Source organism: Mchenga conophoros, linkage group LG1 (assembly GCF_057382185.1).
Source record: "Mchenga conophoros isolate Kocher_MC1m ecotype Shallow Benthic linkage group LG1, M_conophoros_male_GT1.1, whole genome shotgun sequence".
Classification (NCBI taxonomy): domain Eukaryota; kingdom Metazoa; phylum Chordata; class Actinopteri; order Cichliformes; family Cichlidae; genus Mchenga; species Mchenga conophoros.
In genome coordinates this window covers 40,850,804-40,874,801 of record NC_140526.1, presented here as the reverse complement: position 1 = coordinate 40,874,801, position 23,998 = coordinate 40,850,804, and the positions used below count along the sequence as shown (strand labels likewise).

General features: G+C 38.6%; 1 protein-coding gene across 3 annotated transcripts in view; it reads right to left on the bottom strand.

The window, feature by feature from the left end:
• The window catches only part of tmc3 (transmembrane channel like 3), a 44,792-nt gene that overhangs the window by 10,318 nt on the left and 10,476 nt on the right, over nt 1-23,998 (bottom strand). The window contains exons 1-15 of one of the 3 annotated variants that reach the window (XM_085278515.1): nt 22,478-23,544; nt 21,309-21,384; nt 20,420-20,501; nt 19,443-19,549; nt 16,137-16,235; nt 15,662-15,804; nt 15,087-15,234; nt 14,937-14,980; nt 13,413-13,560; nt 12,307-12,416; nt 11,768-11,846; nt 8,914-9,168; nt 8,226-8,354; nt 2,012-2,079; nt 1,519-1,647 (exon numbers count right to left, since the gene is read on the bottom strand). In XM_085278515.1, the coding sequence (XP_085134641.1) occupies nt 1,519-1,647; nt 2,012-2,079; nt 8,226-8,354; nt 8,914-9,168; nt 11,768-11,846; nt 12,307-12,416; nt 13,413-13,560; nt 14,937-14,980; nt 15,087-15,234; nt 15,662-15,804; nt 16,137-16,235; nt 19,443-19,472 (1,382 nt within the window). In that variant the 5' untranslated portion in view covers nt 19,473-19,549; nt 20,420-20,501; nt 21,309-21,384; nt 22,478-23,544. Of the gene's footprint in view, nt 1-1,518; nt 1,648-2,011; nt 2,080-8,225; nt 8,355-8,913; nt 9,169-11,767; nt 11,847-12,306; nt 12,417-13,412; nt 13,561-14,936; nt 14,981-15,086; nt 15,235-15,661; nt 15,805-16,136; nt 16,236-19,442; nt 19,550-20,419; nt 20,502-21,308; nt 23,545-23,998 lie in introns of those variants that run through there. The other 2 variants (XM_085278503.1, XM_085278510.1) reach the window with 2 other exon arrangements.

Sequence of the window (23,998 nt, the reverse complement as noted above, 5' to 3'; positions counted from 1 at the left end):
AAATGGACATCTTCAATAAACAGCTGTAATGCAGTATCAATACTGTGAGAAATATTATTAGATGAAATAATGCTGTAAAGAATGTTATTAATGCAGTTATAATGATGCAGATTATATGGCAGCAATAAAAGAATTTCTGTATCTCCACAATAGGAAATCAGGAAGTGGACAAAAACGTTTTCACACCACTGTATTTTCCTTTTACACAGTGAACTGTCGATGCTATCGATATGCACATGTGTCTTGTGTGATTTTCCACCACATCTGGGAGTGGCTGATAAGGACTGAAAGAGGCAATCACAGCTTTTTTTTTAAAAACTTAAATCAGAGTAGCCTGACTGAGTATATGTGTGTATAAATGCTGCAGCAAGAGTCCTGACAGGGACTAGAAAGAGAGAGCAGATTTCTCCTGTTTTGGCTTCCTGTTAAATCCACAATTCAAAATCCTGCTCCTCACATACAAGGTCTTAAATAATCAGGCCCCATCTTATCTTAATGACCTTGTAGTACCATATCACCCTATTAGAGCGCTCCGCTCTCGCTCTGCAGGCCTATTTGTTGTTCCTAGAGTATTTAAAAGTAGAATGGGAGGCAGAGCCTTCAGTTTTCAGGCCCCTCTTCTGTGGAACCAGCTTCCAGTTTGGATTCAGGAGACAGACACTATCTCTACTTTCAAGATTAGGCTTCAAACTTTCCTTTTTGCTAAAGCATATAGTTAGGGCTGGACCAGGTGACCCTGAATCCTCCCTTAGTTATGCTGCAATAGACGTAGGCTGCCGGGGATTCCCATGATGCACTGAGTATTTCCTTTTCTCACTCACTATGTGTTCACAGACCTCTCTGCATTGAATCATATCTGTTATTAACCTCTGTCTCTCTTCCACAGCATGTCTTTATCCTGTCTTCCTTCTCTCACCCCAACCAGTCGCAGCAGATGGCCCCGCCCCTCCCTGAGCCTGGTTCTGCTGGATGTTTCTTCCTGTTAAACAGGAGTTTTTCCTTCCCACTGTCGCCAAAGTGCTGCTCATAGGGGGTCATATGATTGTTGGGTTTTTCTCTGTATCTATGAAGCGCCTTGAGGCGACTTATGTTGTGATTTGGCGCTATATAAATAAAATTGAATTGAATTGAATTGAATTATACGTAAGTTGCTGCACAGGCTGATAAGTGAACAGCCTTAAGAAAAATACCCCCTTTGCTGACAATATACTGTACAAGCCTTTGGTGGCAACTTTAAATCTTTGTCAAACTGCAAAGAGCCAAGGATGTAATATAAGAGAATGTCTGGACAAAGACATTCTTGGTGTTTTGATGGTGGTTATGAAAAGTGCTGGGCTGCACCTCCCACTGACCTTGATTTCTCCATAGCGAATGAAGAAATGTAATGAAGTGAAATCATGAGCCACTGAATGTCATATCTTTTATATGAAGTGTGACCTTATTGCCTGTGTGTGTGTGTGTGTGTGTGTGTGTGTGTGTGTGTGTGTGTGTGTGTGTGTGTGCGTGTGCGCATCTAACCTGGATGCTCGAAAGACCTGCTGATGGGGAACATTACAGGTAAGTACAGCCCAGCTCCTCAGATACATCAGACCAATCAGCTTCAGCACATTAAAGGCAGGAAGACAGGGAGAAAAAAATGCCCCCATCCTGAAGGAAAGAAAGAGATAGACCAGCCACACACACACACACACACACACACACACACACACACACACACACACACACACACACACACACACACACACACACACACACACACAGGCAATAAGGTCACACTTCATATAAAAGATATGACATTCAGTGGCTCATGATTTCACTTCATTACATTTATTGCTGCAAGGAGACGTTTCTGAAATTAGATGAGAAAATACAATCAAGAGGTGTAGTGGAAAGATTACAGAGAGCTACAGTCCGTTAAACAGGGTAATGGAGACCTGTCAGCACCAGTCAGGCCATTAGCTCTGAAATAGGTCCTGTGGTTCTGGAATTGTAAAATGTTTTTCAGACTTACCAGATCATTCCTTGGTTATAAATTAGATGCAAGACATTCTCGGCTATTTTGAATTCTCCATATTCAGGCTGAAAACAGACAAAACAAAAGTAATCACTGCAACAATCCTGAGTCAGACAAGAGTCTCTCAGGGTCTTTATTGTCTTTTCATGACATGCCAAATGTTTTCAGTTACTGCAAAGGTCTGGTTTGCAGGAATGCCCGGTCATTACCAGGACTCCTGTGCTATGAAGACATACTCTTGTAAAAGATACAGCATTAGCATTGTCTTAGGTTAAAATTTGCAAGGTCTTCCCTGAAAACGACATCTGGATCAAATCATATATTGCTCTAAAATATGCATATAGACCTTTGAGCTTTCATGGTGGTTTTGTAAGCACCAACACAGTATGACAAATCCAGCTTTTGAACCTGAACCAGCTTCCCATCCCTACTGGGTAGTGACCAAAGGAATAATACTGCAGATATAAGCGGCAGAAATGAGCTTTCTCTGAAGATTGAATGGCCTCTCTCTTTGAGATAGGGTGAAGAAGTCGGCCATTTGGGAAGGGCTCAGAGTAGAACCACTGCTCCTCCACATTGAAAGGAGCCGGTTCAGGTGGTTCAGGCATCTGACCAGGATGCTTCCTGGGTGGAGTGTTCCAGGCATGTCCCACTGAGAGGAGGCCCAAGGACACCCTGGAGAGATCATATCTCTCACTCGGTCTGGGAATGCCTTGCTGTTCCTCCATACATGCTAGAGGAGGTGACTGGGGACAGGGAATTCTCAGCTTCTCTACTGAGGCTTAAGAAAACGTGGGATAGATTTAATCAGAGGTGGGACCAAGTCATTGTTTTGCAAGTCTCAAGTAAGTCTCAAGTCTTTATCCTCAAGTCTCAAGTCAAGTCTCAAGTAATGTCAGGCAAGTCAGAGTCGAGTCTCAAGTCACTGGTGTAAAAGTCCAAGTAAAGTCACAAGTCTGAAATTTTGAATTTCAAGTCCTTTCGAGTCTTTAAAAAAAACGAAAAAATAATGTTGCAGTTATGCTAAATGTAAATATTAGACCATGTAATTTTAAAATCTGTGTTTTTCTCAACACATGACAAAATAGTGAACTTAGAAAATATACACAAATTGTGAAATTGCACCTCTTTAAAATGCAGCTCAATTAAACCTAGCTCCAAGAATAATTTTCACCGACAGTTCTGAGATAAGCTGCATGTTATTCTTGGATGCGGTTGTAGGACCAGCTTTAAAATCGCATGACAAAAATATCATACACATTAAAAAAAACTGTATCACCAACGTAGCCTGGACAACATTTGCTAGTTAGATGAAGTCAGCTATCTCATCGTAGCATATTTATATGCATATTTATAATCATACGGTTCTTGGAGTGAGCGCATACACTCATGAAGTTTAGTAACTTCAGGTCACTGCAACAAGCCCAGGTACAGTTTACCGACGGATGGGTGCAGGACCTTGAAATGCACCGTGTAGAAAGTAAAGACTATTGTACGTATCATAAGTTTACCAGTCTCACAAATCGTCGTCATAAATACACATTCGTTAACCGTTTATTAATAGGACCTTTGAGCTCAACGGTAATTAATTAGTAGTGGAAATAATTTCTGGTAGCATCACAGAAATGTAGCAGTGACAATAATACTGTATGCTGTAATCGTACTGGGCAATTAGTGATACAAAAAACCTGTTTTATCCTGTGAATAAAAGTATATGTTTTTGTCAATGTACCATAATAACAGAAGCGAAACGCAATATTGTGTCAGAACAATTCACTATTTATGCACAATAAATAAAGGAGCATAGCGCCACAATTTCTGTTCAGCGCCAGACTTGCTTGTAACCTATATCACTAATTATGTTATGAAAATGACGTATTAAGTACTAAAAAACACTGACCTTTGTGTAAATGCTTGGAGCAGACTAACCTGTGAGCTGGAGTGTTCTGGGACGTTATATTTGATCTTTGAATGGCTGCAATCCAGGCCACCCGTCGCGTCTTTGTTACTTCGGAAACATGGCTCGAACAATTTCTCTTCAACGACGTAATCCGATAACAACCGATCTCTTTACCCGTCGGCTTCCCGTGGCTGTCATGCGACCGGCTATTGCAGTTAATAATACAACAGCTTCTTGACATTTTTTGTGTTTCTTTTTATCGCTGTATAACTGATTTCAATTAAAAGCCTGCGTGCGCTAGTACCTCTTGCCACGAGTTCCCAGAATCCTTTGTGGTTCTACCCCAGAATGACATCACATTTTCAATCTCTATATAATATGCATGTTACATTTTATATTTGGGGTAAAATGTCAAGTCTTTTCAAGTAAACCGGTTCAAGTCCAATTCAAGTCCCAAGTCATTGGTGTAAAAGTCTAAGTCAAGTCACAAGTCTTAGAACATTTTTTCAAGTCAAGTCTAAAGTCATAAAATTAATGACTCGAGTCTGACTCGAGTCCAAGTCATGTGACTCGAGTCCACACCTCTGGATTTAATGATAGTTTTTTCCTCTCAAACCACTTTTATTTTTAACATTTTTACTATATTTTATCATAGCAATCATATTCAGCATTTCCATTAGATTTCCCCCAATATCAAAAATATTTGTGTTATCAGCAAAAATGTGTATTTTTAATAGATCACATACCCTTCAAATGTCATTTATTTAAATAGTGAATAGTTTTGGATCCGGGACAGAACTCTGGATAACATCCAAACATGAGGAGTATTACTCTCCCATCTCACAAATTGTTTCCTGCTGGTCAAATAATTTTTCACGCAATGTAGTACAACCCCTCTGATTAAATATCGTTCCAGTTTATTAATTAATATTTCATAATCACTTGCATCAAATATTGTAAGATTTAGGAATACTCCGGCTGCATGTCGTTTCTACTGTGTAGCATTTATACCCTCCCAAAAAGACAAAAAACAAACTAAAAACCAGCAACAAGCAATTTAAACACAAACAATCACAAAGAAAGCCTGATGCTTAGCCTCATCCACCCCAGCTGTGAAACTCAGAAACCAGTCTTACTTGTTATCATCTATACACCTGGGCCTTACACAGAGTTCTGATTTCTCAGACTTTGTATCTGATTTAGTGCTCAGCTCAGATAAAATAATTATTGTGGGTGATTTTAACATCCATGTAGATGCTAAAAATGACAGCCTCAACATGGCATTTAATCTGTTATTAGACTCAATCGGCTTCTCTCAAAATGTAAAAGAACCCACCCACCACTTTAATCACACTCTAGATCTTGTTTTAACATATGGCATAGAAACTGAACATTTAACAGTGTCTCCTGAAAACCCTCTCCTGTCTGATCATTTCCTGATAACATTTACATTTACAATAATTGATTACACAACAGTGAAGAGTAGACTTTATCAAAGTAGATGTCTTTCTGAAAGCGCTGTAACTAAGTTTAAGAATATAATCCACCCACTGTTATCATCTTCAATGCCCTGTACCAACACAGAGCAGAGCAGCTATCTGAACGCTACTCCAACAGAGGTCGATTATCTTGTTAATAATTTCACCTCCTCACTACGTACGACTCTGGATACTGTAGCTCCTGTGAAAACTAAGGTCTCTAATCAGAAGTACCTGACTCCGTGGTATAATTCTCAAACACGTAGCCTAAAGCAGATGACTCGTAAGCTGGAGAGGAAATGGCGTGTCACAAATTTAGAGGATCATCATTTAGCCTGGAGAAATAGTTTGTTGCTTTATAAGAAAGCCCTCCGCAAAGCCAGAACATCTTACTATTCATCACTGATTGAAGAAAATAAGAACAACCCCAGGTTTCTCTTCAGCTCTGTAGCCAGGCTGACAAACAGTCAGAGCTCTGTTGAGCCAACCATCCCTTTAACGTTAACTAGTAATGACTTCATGAACTTCTTCACAAATAAAATTTTAATCATTAGAGAAAAAATTACCAATAATCATCCCACAGATGTAATATTATCTACAGCTACTCTTAGTACCATTGATGTTAAGTTAGACTCTTTTTCTCCAATTGATCTTTCTGAGTTAGCTTCAATAATTACTTCCTCCAAACCATCAACGTGTCTTTTAGACCCCATTCCTACAAAACTGCTCAAAGAAGTCCTGCCATTAATTAATTCTTTGATCTTAAATATGATCAACCTATCTCTAATAATCGGCTATGTACCACAGGCCTTCAAGCTGGCTGTAGTTAAACCTTTACTCAAAAAGAATCTCTAGACCCAGCAGTCTTAGCTAATTATAGGCCAATCTCCAACCTTCCTTTATATCAAACATCCTTGAAAGAGTAGTTGTCAAACAGCTAACAAATCATCTGCAGAGGCTTATTTGAAGAGTTTCAGTCAGGTTTCAGAGCTCATCACAGCACAGAAACAGCTTTAGTGAAGGTTACAAATGATCTTCTTATGGCCTCTGACAGTGGACTCATCTCTGTGCTTGTCCTGCTAGACCTCAGTGCAGCGTTCGATACTGTCGACCATAATATCCTATTAGAGCGATTAGAACATGCTGTAGGTATTACAGGTACTGCGCTGCAGTGGTTTGTATCATATCTATCTAATAGACTCCAGTTTGTGCATGTAAATGGAGAGTCCTCTTCACACACTGAGGTTAATTATGGAGTTCCACAGGGTTCAGTGCTAGGACCAATTCTGTTTACATTATACATGCTTCCCTTAGGCAGCATCATTAGAAGACATAGCATACATTTACACTGCTATGCTGATGACACCCAGCTCTATCTGTCCATGAAGCCAGATAACACACACCAATGAGTTAAACTGCAGGAATGTCTTAAAGACATAAAGACCTGGATGGCCGCTAACTTTCTGCTTCTTAATTCAGATAAAACTGAGATTATTGTACTCGGCCCTGAAAATCTTAGAAATATGGTATCTAAGCAGATTCTTACTCTGGATGGCATTACCTTGGCCTCCAGTAACGCTGTGAGGAACCTTGGAGTCATTTTTGACCAGGACATGTCCTTCAACGCACATATTAAACAAATATGTAAGACTGCGTTCTTCCATTTGTGCAACATCTCTAAAATTAGAAATATCCTGTCTCAGAGTGACGCTGAAAAACTAGTTCATGCATTTATTACTTCCAGGCTGGACGACTGTAATTCATTATTATCAGGAAGTCCAAAAAACTCCCTGAAAAGCCTTCAGCTAATCCAAAATGCTGCAGCAAGAGTCCTGACAGGGACTAGAAAGAGAGAGCAGATTTCTCCTGTTTTGGCTTCCCTTCATTGGCTTCCTGTTAAATCCAGAATTGAATTCAAAATCCTGCTCCTCACATACAAGGTCTTAAATAATCAGGCCCCATCTTATCTTAATGACCTTGTAGTACCATATCACCCTATTAGAGCACTTCGCTCTCGCTCTGCAGGCCTACTTGTTGTTCCTAGAGTATTTAAAAGTAGAATGGGAGGCAGAGCCTTCAGTTTTCAGGCCCCTCTTCTGTGGAACCAGCTTCCAGTTTGGATTCAGGAGACAGACACTATCTCTACTTTCAAGATTAGGCTTAAAACTTTCCTTTTTGCTAAAGCATATAGTTAGGGCTGGACCAGGTGACCCTGAATCCTCCCTTAGTTATGCTGCAATAGACGTAGGCTGCTGGGGGATTCCCATGATGCATTGAGTTTTTCCTTTCCAGTCACCTTTCTCACTCACTATGTATTAATAGACCTCTCTGCATTGAATCATACTTGTTATTAACCTCTGTCTCTCTTCCACAGCATGTCTTTATCCATAGCTTCCACCACCTTGTAATCTATTTTTTATCCACGTACACAGCCCCCCCCCCTTTTCCTGGGTTGAAAAGTCCAGTTGAAAGTCCATCCCTGTTTCTGCATTTACATATTATTTACATACATATTATTTCAGATACAGCAATAATTTTGAAAGCTTTTGTGAACTGATTTAAATATTCTTTAACGTTATTGATCATTTATCATTATCATTTAATGGTGTGATTAAACTGTTCATCACTGTGGCAGCAACAGCTGATGTCTTCAGTATTGGAGAAGAAATCATTCTCTGGGTCTATTTCCTTTTTCAGGTCTGAAACATCATGACCTGTGTATTGTGTATGTATACAGAATTCCATTCAATAGAATAAGAATAAATACCTTAATTCTCATGTTTAGCATTTACTTGCTAAATTTTGTAAAAGCAAAAGCTTGCAACCAACTTACAAATTTGCTCTCTAAATCCCAGCAGCAGCAGTCACTGAGGTAGCGAACCACTAGACCTCTGATGAAGTCAATGAGCAGGATGCTCGCCACTGTGAAGATCATGTCAATGATGGACAGCTTCAACATCTCCTAAAGACACAATATACACATATTCATCAGGGAAATTTACAAATACTATATACAAGTATTTTATTTTACATACACACACACACACATACATATATATATCATATATTCCAGGCATAACATTATGACCACTGACAGGTTAAGTGAATAATACTGATTATCTCTCCTGCTACTGGGTGGAATACATTAGTGAGCAAGTTAATATTTTGCCCTCAAAGTTTGGCAAGCGTAAGGATTTGAGCAACCTGAAGGACTGGTTCAGAGGAGCTCCAAAGCTTTTGGGGTGTTCCCACTTTCACAGTTGGGAACCAGTGACAGGGTTATGGGCTCGTGTGGCTCATTGATGCACATGGCGAGGAGAGCTTGCCTACGTGTTCCGATCTAACAGATGAGCTACTGTAGCTCAAGCAATTCTGAAAAAGTGGTTCTGATAGAAAGGTGTTAGAATACACAATGCATCACTATCATTTGATGTTTTGGCAACAGGCAGGTGGTCATAATGTTTATATATATTTTTATCATTTCCACAAATATACACCGTTATCCAATCAGAAAGCAAAACCTGTCCAACATAGGTCTCCCAGCACTGATCCTGTTGTCGGGTGTTCTTTTCAAACACAGCTGTCTGGTTGTAGACGTCCCCTGAGCTGCTCCTGCTGGTTACAGCCAGCACTGTGGCGATGGTTGCTGTGGTGCTGTTGTGATTCTTAGAGAGGGAGATATCTGACACTAGGGTGGAGAGGCTGTTTCCCTCAGGATGAGATATTGTGGCCAGAAAGGAGCTGGACTCATTCCAGTTACTGTTACTCACGTGGACCTTGAAGACAGATCACAATCCATACAGCTGTGTGCTATGCTTTAATTATATGAGTGACTTCAAAGGTATTTCTTAATTCAAGGTCTGCATCCTTAGAAGCTCCATGATGACCGAGAAGGAGCTTCTTCTCTTTATCACAGCGTATTTGTGAAAAACAATGCACAAACTATAGTTCCTAGTAAGTCTAGGAAAAGATACACAAATTATAATACAGACAACTATTTTAATTGTCAGCGATGTAGTGTATTGATTTGTTAGATAACATTTACTTGTGATTAATGGCAGTTTCCACCAATTAATGGTTTCTGTTAATAAATGAGAATAACCTAAGTTATGTGTGAACTTAGGTCAAGAAAAGATGTTTAAAATGCTAAAGATACTAAACTCAATTTATATATATATATATATATATATATATATATATATATATATATATATATATATATATATATATATATATATAAAATTATGTATTTTTTATGTATTTTTTATATATTTATATGTTTTATATATTTATACAGCGCCAAATCACTGCTCAAGATGCTGTAGATTCCCGTCAGTAACACTTTCGGTCCGCTAGTAAAACGTAGTTCTATTAATCTGCGCTCATTACTCTCGAACCGGAACCGGATGTAAGTCCCAAAAAACTGAATTGTAGAACTGAAACTGAATGGTGAGAAGTGAATCTGAAATTATTCAAGAACTAAATTTTTAAAGGATAAAATACAGTTTCAAAGCAAATGAATTCAATTTCAAAATATAAAATTCAATTTCAATTTAGTGATGATCCTTTTCAAACCAATAAATTGAATTTCAAATTAGGCTAATTCAAATTCAGTTTTTAAAAACATTTATTCAAGTTACAATTCAGATTCAATCCGAGCAATTCAAATTCAAATTTAACTTATTCAACTTCAGTTTCTGATGGCACAGATTTCAGCCCGTAGAGATGCCCTGTCTCAAAGTGAAGCTGAAAAACCTGTTCGTGCATTTATCACTTCTAGGCTGGACTACTGTAATTTGTTATGTCAGGATGTCCTAAAAACTCCCTGAAAAGCCTTCAGTCGCTCTATTCCACAGCATGTCTTTTGTTCCGTCTTCTCTCTCTCACCCCAACCAGTCACGGCAGATGGCCCCGCCAAACACTGAAGCATATTAAACTTCACACCACTAAACAGACCCAGCTTTGGTATCAAAACTGAATTGTATGTGCAGAAAATTTTAAAAGTTATACACAACTGAAGGGAAATCTGGATTTATTTAGTATCAATTTTCCATAGCATCTACACAAACTCTAAAACATGTAAGTTGGTTTTTTGACTGCTTATATTTTAATGTAAAAGCTTTAAAAGCATCACTAACTCGTTACACATCTGAAACTGTAGAATTTTGACATTTTAGACTCTTGTTAATATTTTTGCTACAGGATATTTGAGTGAGATAAAAACAATTACATTTGAGTTTATTCCTTGACTGCATTCCTTGGACCATCCTTTTCAAAAAATATTCTAGAACCACCAATGCGCAATGAATCTTGGGATAGAGTGGGCCACCAAGGTTCCGCCTCATGGATCCTTCAGATCCCGGGAAAACAGTCTTCTTCGCATTGCTGTGACATAATCAGCCTTCAAATGTGGCCTTTGAAGGATGCAACCCCTGAATTTAGACGTCTAAAATGTAGGACTGAGCATTGTAGCATATTAGCTTATTTAGCCTACACAATTAGCATTAGCATTAGTATAAAGATAGTAGAAAATAATTCCAAACTAGTTAGTTTATGTGCATAAAAAGTAAACAGAATACCTGGACACATTTTAAAGACACTGAAGATAGAATGAACTGTGTTTACCTTCTTAAAGTCTCAACTTTGGCTTTAAAATGTAGCAAAGTAATACCACTGGAATTGTGTTGTTAGCATAACAAGTTTACCAGTTATTTTCTGTCCAATGTGTTGCTCATGTTAACATTAAAATAACCTACATACTGAATTTTCACTTGAATGATATGTATCTCAGTTTAACTGTTTAAAGCCATATGTATTGTATTTGATGAGATTTTGTGAGTTAGGGACTTTTACATCAGTGATATTTCTCCCCTTAACAATCAATTCCACACTATATTTTTAAATAATAAATTGCAACAAAAAATAAATAAAATGCCTGAGTCACAATACAGATTTAAACTCATATTAATATTCATCAATATTCGCCTCTGTCAGTGCGCCCCAGGGTGGCTGTGGCTACAATGTAGCTGCCATCACCAGTGTGTGAATGTGTGTGTGAATGGGTGGATGACTGAATGTGTAAAGCGCTTTGGGGTCCTTAGGGACCAGTAAAGCACTATATAAATACAGGCCATTTACCATTTACTTTTTTAATTTCATCAGAAGGTCCACTAAATACTGCATTTTCAAAACATGATTTTTGTAGCAATTCTTCCATGGTTAAATATTTGGTAACTTGTTTGTGCTATTTTCTAGTAACTGTGGCAAAATGAATGACCAGCAAATTAAATTATTAATCTTATATTATTTTCTAAATAGTGTTCAAATTTGAAACTAGATAACAAATTCTTAACTGGGGCTAGTTAACATACTCACAGCAGAGCTCATACTGTTGACTTTATCAAGGAGAGCAATGATGAGACTGTAGAGATTCCCAAGGTATAAGACAAGGACCCTGTAAATTGATGAGCATTGTAAGACCTTTCAGTTATTATATAAATACTGCTCCAATGAGGGCTCTCATCAGATCTTGATGAATGAAATAGTCAAAGTAAAAATTGTTACTGACAAACATTGTATAATTTGTTGAGAACAAAACAACCTAACCCACAAACCAAACTAACTTTGGTTAGTAGAAACTATATTATTAATACCAGTTACCCATAAAATCACCACAAACTTTAAAAAACCATAAAACCAGTTTTTGTACTACTTAGGTTTTAAATTAAAGACTTTAAAAACATGCAGGGCCTGAGTAAGTTGCAACTCGTATCACTTGTCACATAACTAACCAAAGTTAAGGGAAAATTTTAGCTTAGAATTTTTGGCATAAAAGTGTAAGGGTTCCGTTCATTTTCTGAATAGTATAGTATGCCATTATTGTGTCATTATAGGCTGTGGTTAGACAATGGTACCTGGCCAACTGGAATCGCAGTGAGGTTCGTGGGTGGTACATCTCCAGCTGAGCCACCAGTTCAAAAGCAGATGGAGCAATCATGGTGATGAGAGAAACCACTACACTCACCTGGAATGTAGATGGATACATAAGTAACTGATGGGTAGTTGGTAGTTGGAGAAAAGTTTGTTATTTTAACTGAAATGCATGTAACAAATATGTCTCATTGTTTCTAACAATTTCAGTGATTTCCGAGGGTCCTAATTAATTGATTCATTGATTAATTCATTCATTGAATGTTTATAATAACTGAACATGCTCATTAGGTGCAGTTTTCAGTTATGCGTGTGTGGCAAGAAGTTCGGCTATAAGCACCCAAGTGGCAGTGGCAGTGTACTTTTCACCACTACATCAGTCACTTTAGTGACGTAATGCTTGGATACAGCTGCTCGCCCATGAAAACCTATGAAGCTCTATGCAATGTTCCTGAGCTCTGATGGCCACTACATCCCACAGTATCCGCTGACCCCGCTTTGCAATTTTCCGTGCCTTTTTCAGTCACTTCCAGTGTGGCATAATGCCACTAGCGGTTGACTGCGGAGTATTTGATGGTTGCACGGTACTGCAATGCCCTCTCACTGAGCTCCTGAGAAAGAACGATTATTTCACAAATGTTTGTATAAGCAGTCTGCATGCCTCTACAACTGTGACCATGAAAGTGATTGGAACACCTGAATTCAATAATTTGAATGAATGAGTAAATCCTTTGGGCAACAATGTGTGTTATAAAAAACAGGTCAAAAGATGTAGGCATGTAGCAGTTTTACAGCTTCTGTTGAGAAAAAGAAATTCTGTATGTGTGTATGCACACAGAGTACACATGTACGTGTGTTGCACAGTTGATCAGCATAGCTTACACATTTTGTTGTGAGAGTGAGCTGGTTGCTGTAAGGTGACTAAAGCTCTCTAAACCTGGCAGATGGATATATACATTTAGTAGTTGCCTTCCACTGGATCCATGTCAAGTCTCCACTTTCAGTGGTTCCTTAGAACTGTATTGTATATTGGATTATCCAATTAAAATAACTGATGATAAGGATGGTGACGTCCAGTCTGTTCCTGTACCTCATTCTTCTCCCATAGCGTCAGCTCCGGCTTCTCCTGCTCCAGTTTCTGAGAACGATCCACCACAAAGTAAATGATGTATATGCTCCCTGCTAAAGAGAGGAGCACCAGGATGTTGGCCAAGATCCGTAGACTGATCAGAACTGCACTGAGGGAAAACACAGTGTCATTGGCAATGATCAGTTAGAAAAGTGGATGTAATTGTGATGCACTATTCTTAGTAGACATCTGAAGTGTATGTTGGATGTTCTGAACAACATACACTTCGGATAAGGTGTCACTGCAGCCTCTTTTTGCTATTGCTGACTCTTTCATTATTTACATAGACTTTCAAAAGGACCACCTTCAGCCATGAGTCTGTCTGTAGGATTTTAGCCTCCCTATACCAACACAGAACCTAGAATATAAAATTTTGGACATGTATAGATTTTAAACATTAGAAAATCTTTGGGTTTAATCAACTTAGACTTCTGCCTAAAGTAAAGTATTGTAGCTCAGTGTCACCAATGATTTACATGTCACTGCCATTTTCAGTTTCAGGACATGCACTTGTTTTTCAAGGAATTGTGGCTACTTAAAGATCTGTATCCATCCATCTCCTGTCATTTATCCAAGCACAGCAGTCTAAGCAGAATTTACCTCCCCTTCCCCAGCCACCTCATCGTTATCTTCTGAGATAATCTAAGAAATCTCTTCAAGTCAAGTCAAGTCAAGTTGGCTTTATTGTCACTTCAACCATATACAGATAGTACACAGTGAAGCGAAACAACGTTCCTCCAGGACCAAGGTGCTACATGCAACATAAATTTACAACATAAATTAACAGAAAACACTAAACTAGCTAACTAAGAGGCCTAGTTAGCTGGCTAGCAGAGACAAGACAGACTGACCTAACATAAATTACAACATAAATAACAAAAACTAACTATCTAAGGAAGACTTTTTTTTGTTAACAGACAGCAGACAACAAAGTGCACGTGCAAATGTGCAAACAAGAGCAACAAAGTGACAGTGTGACAAAAAAACACAACGTAACATAATAATAAGGTTTTATGATGATGAGTTGAGGTAGTGGAGGAACAGTAAACATTCCTTAGTGTAGCAGCAAAAGGCATCTTTCAGCATGCCTTGAGCCTAGCCTGAGGTACCTGCCCATCTTACAATGCTGTGATTGCAGCCATTCACCAAATCAATGGTTTTTGATCAATGGTCATGAATATTTGCATATTAATGATCATGAAACTGACCTCATAGCCCATTGTTCATTCTGTGGGCTGGTTTCAGTCATTATGCACTAAATGTACTGTTTATAAGGTTGGGGAAACCTGCAGTCAGCTGAGGCTGAAAAAGTCACTTGGCTGAGTGACGAAACGCTTCTGCATTGAACGCTACGTCCAGATGAACAGAAGCAACTTCTTGGGGTAGTAAATAAACAGTCACTCACCTATAGCTTCAATAGACTGAGCTGGAGGAAGCTGGACAAACAGAAAACATACAAAACAATGCTCACAAACAAGCACTTACAGACTGGTATCCTTCTTCTTTTCTTGCTCCTCGACAATGGCTTCCTGTGCAGAAAAATATTGATAGTCACTTGTGCTTAGGTCATAATTTAAATATCTTGTTCTTAAAAAAGAAATTAATTGCACAGTTCAAGTTACATTCTTCTCTGACCCTGATGTTGTTAACAATGGCAGCTCCTTTGCTCTCTGCAGCCTCTGGGTTTCCTATCAGGTAATCCCAGGCACAGAACACTCTCCAGCAGAAAGTGAAGCTTTCATCAGAAGCACTGGCCAGGCTCAGGCGTGAATTCTTTGCCATTCTGCAGAAATATTATTTTTCAGGGCATGTTATCAGACGATATATTTTGCACATCTTGTTTTCATTTTAATAATAACAGTCCTTCACCATCAGTGAAGCATTAACAGCAACAGGGAGAAGAGAACAATGTGATGCCTTGTGCGATGTTATGCTGGGAAACATTGGGTCCTGACCTTTTTATTTTATATTAAGTTGCTGATTATTAAATGTTGCAAAGATTGGAAATTATGCTAAACATTACTCTGACCATGTTATTGTGAAATGTTATAGATTCAGTAGGGATAAGTAAAGATTAGATTAACTTTTAACTCTTTTTTCCCAGTTTTTCCTCAATTTTTAACAAACTTGAAATCATTCTAAGACATCACATTGCTAACCCATCAGATAATTATAGCATCAGTATAAGTTTTAAAGAGCATAATGATTACTTTCGCAACAGAATGATGAAACTGTAGGCAAAGACAGCCATTCCAACCAGGAAGTAGGCAAGGGGTAATCGGTACCCTGCACTGCCGATTTTCCTCACCCTGCCATAGTAACCATAGAATAACACAGAGTACTGGAGGTAGCCCTGTGAAGAATCAAAGACAACACATTTTCACAAACACACATGGCAATGCACACAAAGAGATAAAAATGGTGAAAAGGAAAACAGTAAAGGAAATCAGTTGGAGCATGATCATTAGTATCCATTAGATGAAATGTTTATATAGGGATGAAAGAATTATGTCTTTACTTGCTCAGTCCTATATTCTAACTCTAATGCAACTTTTGGACTGGAAGAGGTTTCGATCGGTTTTATCTTAATTGGTCAGAAAGGGAGTAAAATAATGTTTAAATAATGTTCTAGTCTATCTGTAAGTAATGTGCTATTGATAGAACAGTAAAAAGAAAGAAGCTTGCCCCAAGAGACCAGATGGTGTCCAGGTCCTGGGCTGAAGCCAGGTGTTCCTTGGGAATAGTTTTACTTCTTGTTGTTCCAAATGGTGCTCCAGCCAGCAGCTAGTGCACACAAACATAGTTCAGTGCACTGTAATTGTAATAAATAAAATGCATTTCAGTCATGTTATCTACAGGTGACCATATCTATTTGGTGGTATGACTCTTCTGGGACTTCCCCTTCCTTCATCCAGAGCCAGAGAGCAATAGCAAGACTTGACAATTCGTACAAGGACATCAGTTTCGCTGACAGCTGAGCTGAGCTGATATTAAGATCGCCTACTGATCTGCAGCTGGACTTTGTAACATTATGCTTGATTTTTTTAGTCCATGCCTCCTGGTTACGGTTTTGCTAGGTTTAGGCACATGGCAGCGTTAGTGTTAGGTAAAGATCAGTGCAAGGTTACAGAAACTCTGTTGTGATTTTTAAAATTAAAAAAAACTTGGTGTTACTGTTGGATTTTTGATAACCCTTTCATCCCTCCATCCATCTACCTGCATAACAAGATAATTTAATACAATATAATAGCCCTTTATTGACATTGTACATGTACAACCTAACTGTTGGTGCTCCACAACAACTGTGCAGGTGTGAAGCATAAATAGTAAGACAGCAGGGATAAAAAGACATGAGAAATATATACAATAGAAGAACAAGTTGCAAAGGACTTGGTCTGAGTAGCCTCTGAGTGTGAGTGGCCCGAGTGATGAGGTTTACTTAGACAGTTGTTCAGGTGTTAACAATACAAATGGCCTAGCAATGTCAAAGCATCCCAAATGGAAAAGATATACAGTATATAAATCTTATAAAGTTTGTATCTGTCTTGTGTGAAACTTGTATGAAAAGCATACAAGAGTAAAAACAGATATAAGATCCCTTGAAAAATTATATAATGAAACTTGTATGTTTTGTATACTTACTAAAACAATATATGAAAGTAATGAGAAAGTGGCCACTTTCATGAGTAATCACATATAAGTTTTTACTATTTCTTTTCCATATGGGATGTGAGGGGTTGTAGATCTGCCTTTTGGAATGAGCTTAAAGATCGTCACCCAGAAGCTTTGTGAGTATTATTATTTTCAAAAATCAACCAACTGTTGGTGTGATTATTATAAAACAACAACCAGGAGGAGCATGTTAATGATTTAAAGGTAGTACCGTAGAAACAAAGAACACAATTTGAAGCACAGTGCGCCATATTAGATTGAAATCTTGCACTGTCCCCACAGTCAAATACGGAGGTAGAAACATTGTTACCAACAAGGGTTTCTCCACCATGTTTTCCCTGGGGATCAAATACTTCTTTCAGTTGGCCATGCAAGTCAATTTCTAACTTTTAGCCAATATGTTTTCTACTGGGGTTTTTTTGATTAAAATTAAATGTTTGTTTTTTGGAGGATGTTAATTTCTTTATAAGTGAGCAAACCTACAGCTTCAGCAGCACAGGCTCAAACAAGCCTGTGTTCCACTGTGTGCAGTACATTGAACAACTGAACATTGAACATTGACTGAGGAGCACTGTAAATGTTTTTGAGAGTGTGTTATTAAAGAAAGACAGTGATAACTCCGGTGGACTGACCCTACATTCAAACTCTGTTGAATAATTGGTAAATGGACTGGTTCTTTAATACTCTATGTCAAACTTGCCTCATTCACACAAACACTGTTTTTTCTGTACTCTTTCTATGCTAGTGATTTCTATTTAACATTAACATGCATTCATGCTCCAATGGATGCATTAGAGAGCAACATGGGTTTAGTGTCTTGCCCAAGGACATTTGACAAGAAGAGCTCAAACTACCAAGCTTCTGATTAGTAAGTGGCCTGCTCTGCTACCTGAGCTACGGCCACCCACTCAATTCCCAGTACAATACAGAAACATGAAAATGAGAACCTATAATGTTTGATAGCAAACAATATTATTCACTAAGCAAGGTGAGATAAAGGTGAGACGTGCAAATAGGAACAGCAGAGTGGTAATTCCAACAAACCATGAAGTGAGAAAGCAGAAAAATGGAGGATCAAGATATGCAGTGGGAATGACATTGTAAGTTATGTCTGAGAAAATTGCTTGTGTCTGCATGTCAGTGTTAGATATATATCCAGGTGCACCCCCATCCCACTATTACTGTCCGTGCCTTGCCTTGCAAATATTCTATAATCTGTACTAAAGGACAAATCAACAATATATTTACTGGGGTAAAAATTAAATACAAAACTCATCATTGACCATTTGTGTAGGTTTTATTATTTAAGATATTTAACATTTAAATTTAAAAGAAAAGAAAAGGACAGGATATGTGCTGAAAGAGTCCTGCAAGAAAATATTGTCAAACAGTACAGTACAACAAATACCTGAGGAAAACTAAGCGCTTAAATACACTCAAGGTAATTAGGGAGAGGGGAGGAAGCTGGGGAAGACAAGACACAGGTGGATAAAAGATCAAATCTAGCTAACGAGAGAAGGGCAAGCAAAACTAAAGACAATGCACACAACATTACCATGGTAACAAATGAAAACAGGACGTAACTAAACACAGGACACAAGAATGCAAACTTGATATGGAGAACACAGATGGGCAGAAAACATCCAACTATGAAAACAAAATACAACCTGAAAATATCATGGACCCCCCCGAAAACAAAACAAAACAACAAAACAACAAAAAAAACCCCAGAAATTAAGGCTAGAATATGAAAATCCAAACAAGAATAAAGAGGGATATGCAGAGGGTATAATAACAAGTGCAGGGTCAAAGACCCCAGATCATCTGACAGATGACAGTCGATCCAGCACGAACTATATGCTTTATCAAAAATGGATCTTTTTTGGTGGTTTTGGTGCAGACTCGTCAAACTCTGGACTTAAATGTAACTGATATCTGTAAAGAAGAGTGGAGCAAATTCCAGCAGGATGTGAAAGACTCATTGCCAGTTAAACTCAACATTTTCACAGCACCGTATGAGAAATAGAAGTTAACACGCATTTATGAATAGAAAATTGCTATCATAGATATCTCTAAGAGTCATAAATCTTGCAATGAGTCTGAATTAGTTGGCGCCAATGAGTGCAATTCATCTATGATATCTCTCTGTCCAGCAGGGGACTTAACTTAGCTGCTGCTAAGTGGTTGTATTAGGATTATATTCCTGTATAAAAGCAAGGTTGTCAAGTGCCTGTGTAGTTTTGCAGCTGGATTACCATTCTAAAGAAACTAGAACTTTCTAGTCCATCCATCCATATATGGTATGAGAGATTTTCTGACCTCTGGTAGGACAATGAAGGCTCCAGTCATGATGGTGAGAACAATGTTGATCCCAAACAACCAGCGGAGGAAGATAAAGTAGGAGGCCACGCCTGACCCAAAGTGACCTCAGCAAGTCAGAGGAAACATCAAAATAAGACTGATTAATACGTTGCACATAGTTCACACACAAACACTGCTGTAGGTGTACACCACTGACAGTAATGCATTTTAATGGTGCTGTTTGATCAAAAAGCTTGGTGGTTTCTTTCAAAGCTTAATCTAACTTAATAATAAACACAGCTCACCGAATAAACTTTTCACATTCATGGTGCCTGGAAGCAAACACTATTTGGTACATTAATGACAAAGAAATAAAAATTTGTTTTTGAGAAAAATATGTCAAATTAGGCAGTTGTACTGGGCCAGCTTACTGTGGTGGCCTAATACGCCATAACACGACTCCTCTCCGGACAACCATCCAAGCATATAACACTTTGGATATAACAGTCTGTTGGACTGTGTTCTGCTGTACCACAAATTTGAATAGCTTAAACACGTAACCAGCAGTATCCTTGGATCTGTTGTGCTGTTGTTCTTGATATGCATTTAAATCAGTGTGTTATTTTCTCTTGAATGGCCCCAGTTCACAACAACGTCTCTTCAAAGTCCATATGCTTATGGTAATGTGTTGATTCTGAGCTAAAATCACAAATATTTCTTTGTTGCTAAATCCAGTTTAATAAGGCCATCTAATGTTTGAATATATCACAGCAAAGCCGATGTGGAAAGCAATGACTTTCCTTGATGAAAAGATGCTATTTTCAAAGTTATTTCTAGCAAATTTCCCATTTTCTGTCCTGTTGAACATCATGAGTGATTTCTTATCCCCCCCCCCCCCACACACACACACACACACCCTGCTCCTTTGTTCTTTTCTTTTTAGCCAGCAGATGTAGGAGACACGTTTTCATGAACAAAGAAAACAGATAACTCACTTTCAATTTTCTTGATCCTGACTTCCCAAGGAATGAACAGCACCACAATGTTGTAAAGCAAACGAGAAAGTTTCTTCAGCAGCTGCAGGAGAGAATCAAGCTGAGAAACACTGACAGAGGTTTAACAAAAAACTACTTCTACCATTGTTTCTGTGATGAAAAGCTCTCAGTAAAGTCTAAAATTATAACAGCAGTTACATTTTTTATTTATTGTGTGTTGATGAACTGTCTAATTTTCAATTTTCAGCATATAATAAAGTAGCAGACACCTGAGATCTGAAACAGTGTGGCTGTATCATTTTTAGAGTGCTGAAAGATAAGAAACACAACTAAGCTGTTAATTGTTAATCAAGAGAAGGTCAGCTGGGCCATTGATTCTGAGTTTCAATTAACCGTGAGCCAAACTGTAGAACTGATACCTGATCGTCAGACTGCTCACTGAAAGTCAATTTATTCTAATGGGTGGGAAGCAGCCCAAACATTGAATTAACTGCGCCGTAACATGGGCTATAAATTCACTTGTGCTGCTCCATGGATTATTGCAGCACAACTATCTTTCTCACTGTCTGACTTAATCTTTTTGCAAATACGAATAAAGAGTTATACACATGTGTGTTCAGCCCACAGAGGAGAAGAGCCTTGAAAGATCAAAACTCAGCAGCCTTTATATAAGAAATCCAACACAATTTACTGTTTTGGCTGTAATCATCAGGCCACTGCAGTGCAGAGAAATAAAACTGCCCTGAAATAGCACTTTATCCTGTTGTGGACAAGATCTATAATGCACTATAAATACATTAAGCAATCTGTTTCTCCAATCTCCAGTCCAGCAGGATTAGATTGTTAGTCCAAAAAAAAAAGTCAGTGGATGAAAGGCTGGTGGACGTACATCAGCTCCTGCGGTCTGGTAACCTCTGGTTCTGGTTAGTCGGCCCTCATATCTCAGAACAATCTCTCTGGCCTGCCTGGGAATCACACAGATAAAGTCCACCAAGTACATTTATTTATTTAAACAGAAAAAGATCTTTCCATTCAGTTACTTGCATTTTTACAAATGAAAATTTTGTGAATACTTACGCAGTACACATAATCAAGTGCAATCAAGTAATCAATAACCAAGTGAGCATAACTCTAAATTAAATGAAATCTTAATTAAATGTTCTTGAAGTAGCCCCAACATTTTTACATCACAAAGATTTTCAATATATAAATATTATTTCTCTGATTCAAGTAATCAAACCTGTTTTTGTTATGGCACAAGGAACAACTAGGAAGCCACTGAGTACTGAGTGTGTGAATTGTATAATAATTTACAGACTTTCAAGGCTCAAAAAAGAAACTCCGGCTTTACAATAAATGCATGTTCATTTACAGGGCTGAAGAACAACTCGTGTCTGGAAATGTGGGTAAAAAGCACAAATTTGTGGTGTGAAATAAATTGTTCTTGCAGTGGAAATAATTACACTCACCCTGAGATTAAAGGGGGTTTAAAACTGCACGCTAGCATCCCATCCCTGATGATGGTAATAAAACCTCTGCGGTAATAGCAAACTGCCCATATAAAACCTGTTATTCATGGCACACACTCAGCACATCTCAGGAGCTCTCTATCTACTCCCTCTGTCTCTCTGTGGCTCAGCTTGTTCTCTGTTAGTAGTCTCAGTCGGTACTATTTGTTGATACTATCAAAAAAATTACATTTCCTTATGCAAAAAGATATAATTGGTGAAGGTAAAATTAAATGTGTCCCTCATATATGCTCTTTGTGTACAGTGATGTGAAAACCCTCCCACCTTCCTTTAGTTCCAAGGTTTTATGTACAAGGAAATAATTAAAAATAATCTGGTATTTACCACATTCTAAAATTACAGTGTAACGTGCCATGTAATTGCATGGCATATCACCCTGTGTGCGTGTGTATATGCTTAACTTGTTTCAGCCAGCTTAAAACAGGCTTATCTGTTTCCTGTCACTGGCAGTACTTTCCTCTCCCTTTGTCACCACATTGTTGCCCTAATCTGTGTCAAAACCTAGCTGCTGTGTTGTTTGAGTACTTACCTGTCTGGCCAAGTCTCTCACACACTCTCAGTTGCAAACTGTTCTAGAGGCTTTGACATTGCAAAGCTGGCCCTGTGGAAAAAGTGATATCCTGACACGTGAAAGAATTGTAGTAAACATTTTTGCTGGAGTCATTCTTGAAATTGTTCATTAAGCCCTGTAGAACCTTTCTCAGCTGCATCTGAGTCCTCTGAAACTTTGACAGTTCTGTAGTAGATTTGCTAGTGTGCTTGGGATCATTGTCCCAATTGCACCATTACACAATTTTGGCCTAGCTTTGCAACAGATGCCCTTATATTTGACTTTAGAATGCTTTTGTATAATTTGCTTGCTTTAATATGCACTATATTGCCAAAAGTATTCACTGACACATCAAAGTGACTTTAAGTGTTCCAATCCATTGTTGTTGATCAATGGTCATGAGAATTTGCATAATTATGACTGAGGAACTGACCTCCCAGCCCATTGTTCCTTCAGTGGGCTGGTTTCAGTAATTATGCAAATGTTCTGTTTATAAGATTGGAAACCTGCAGTCAGCTGAGACTGAAGACGTCACCTGGATGAGTGATGAAACATTTCTCCCACAAAACGCTACGTCCAGATGAACAGGATCAACTTTTGGAGTGTTCCAATCCATCTTCCATTTCAATTCACTTTTATTTATACAGCACCAAATCACAACAGTGCCTCAAGATGCTTTATACTGTGAGGTAGACCCTACAAAAATACATACAGAGAAAAACCCAACAATCATATGACCCCCTATGAGCAAGCACTTTGGCGACAGTGGGAAGGAAAAACTCCCTTTTAACAGGAAGAAACCTCCGGCAGAACCAAGCTCAGGGAGGGGCGGGGCCATCTGCTGCGACCGGTTGGGGAGAGAGAAGGAAAACAGGATGAAAGACATGCTGTGGAAGAGAGACAGAGATTAATAACAAGTGTGATTCAGTGCAGAGAGGTCTGTTAACACATACCCACATAGCAAAATTGGTATGGCCCAGATCAGGTTTACCAGAGGTAATCCACACATGGGCCAGCACAAGGCCAGTTGCAGACACATTGATGGTCCTGTGCTGGCCCATGTGTGGATTATCTCTGGTAAACCTGATCTGGGCCACCAAAGGGCCGTCATTCTTTGTGGTATGTGGGCCATGTGTAAGTTGTGTGCAGCCACGGGCCAGTTGCAGACACACTGCTGGCCAGATGTCAGCCTAATGTGTAACGTAATCAAGCCATGTAATAACAACATGTGCCGGAACATAATAGTGCAAAAGTAACATGACAAAACTCTCTTCAGACAGTGAATGCACTGATTCTTATATAGCACTTTTCTACTCTCCCGGATTACTCAAAGTGCTCTATACAACATGCCACATTCACCCAATCGCACACTTTCTCTAGACTGAGTGCTTCCTAACTATTTTCATACACAGACTCGCAGATTGGAGAAGCCGGGGATCGAACCACTAACCGATCAGTCGGCAACCTGCTCTACCTCCTGAGTTACAGCCAGCCACTGGC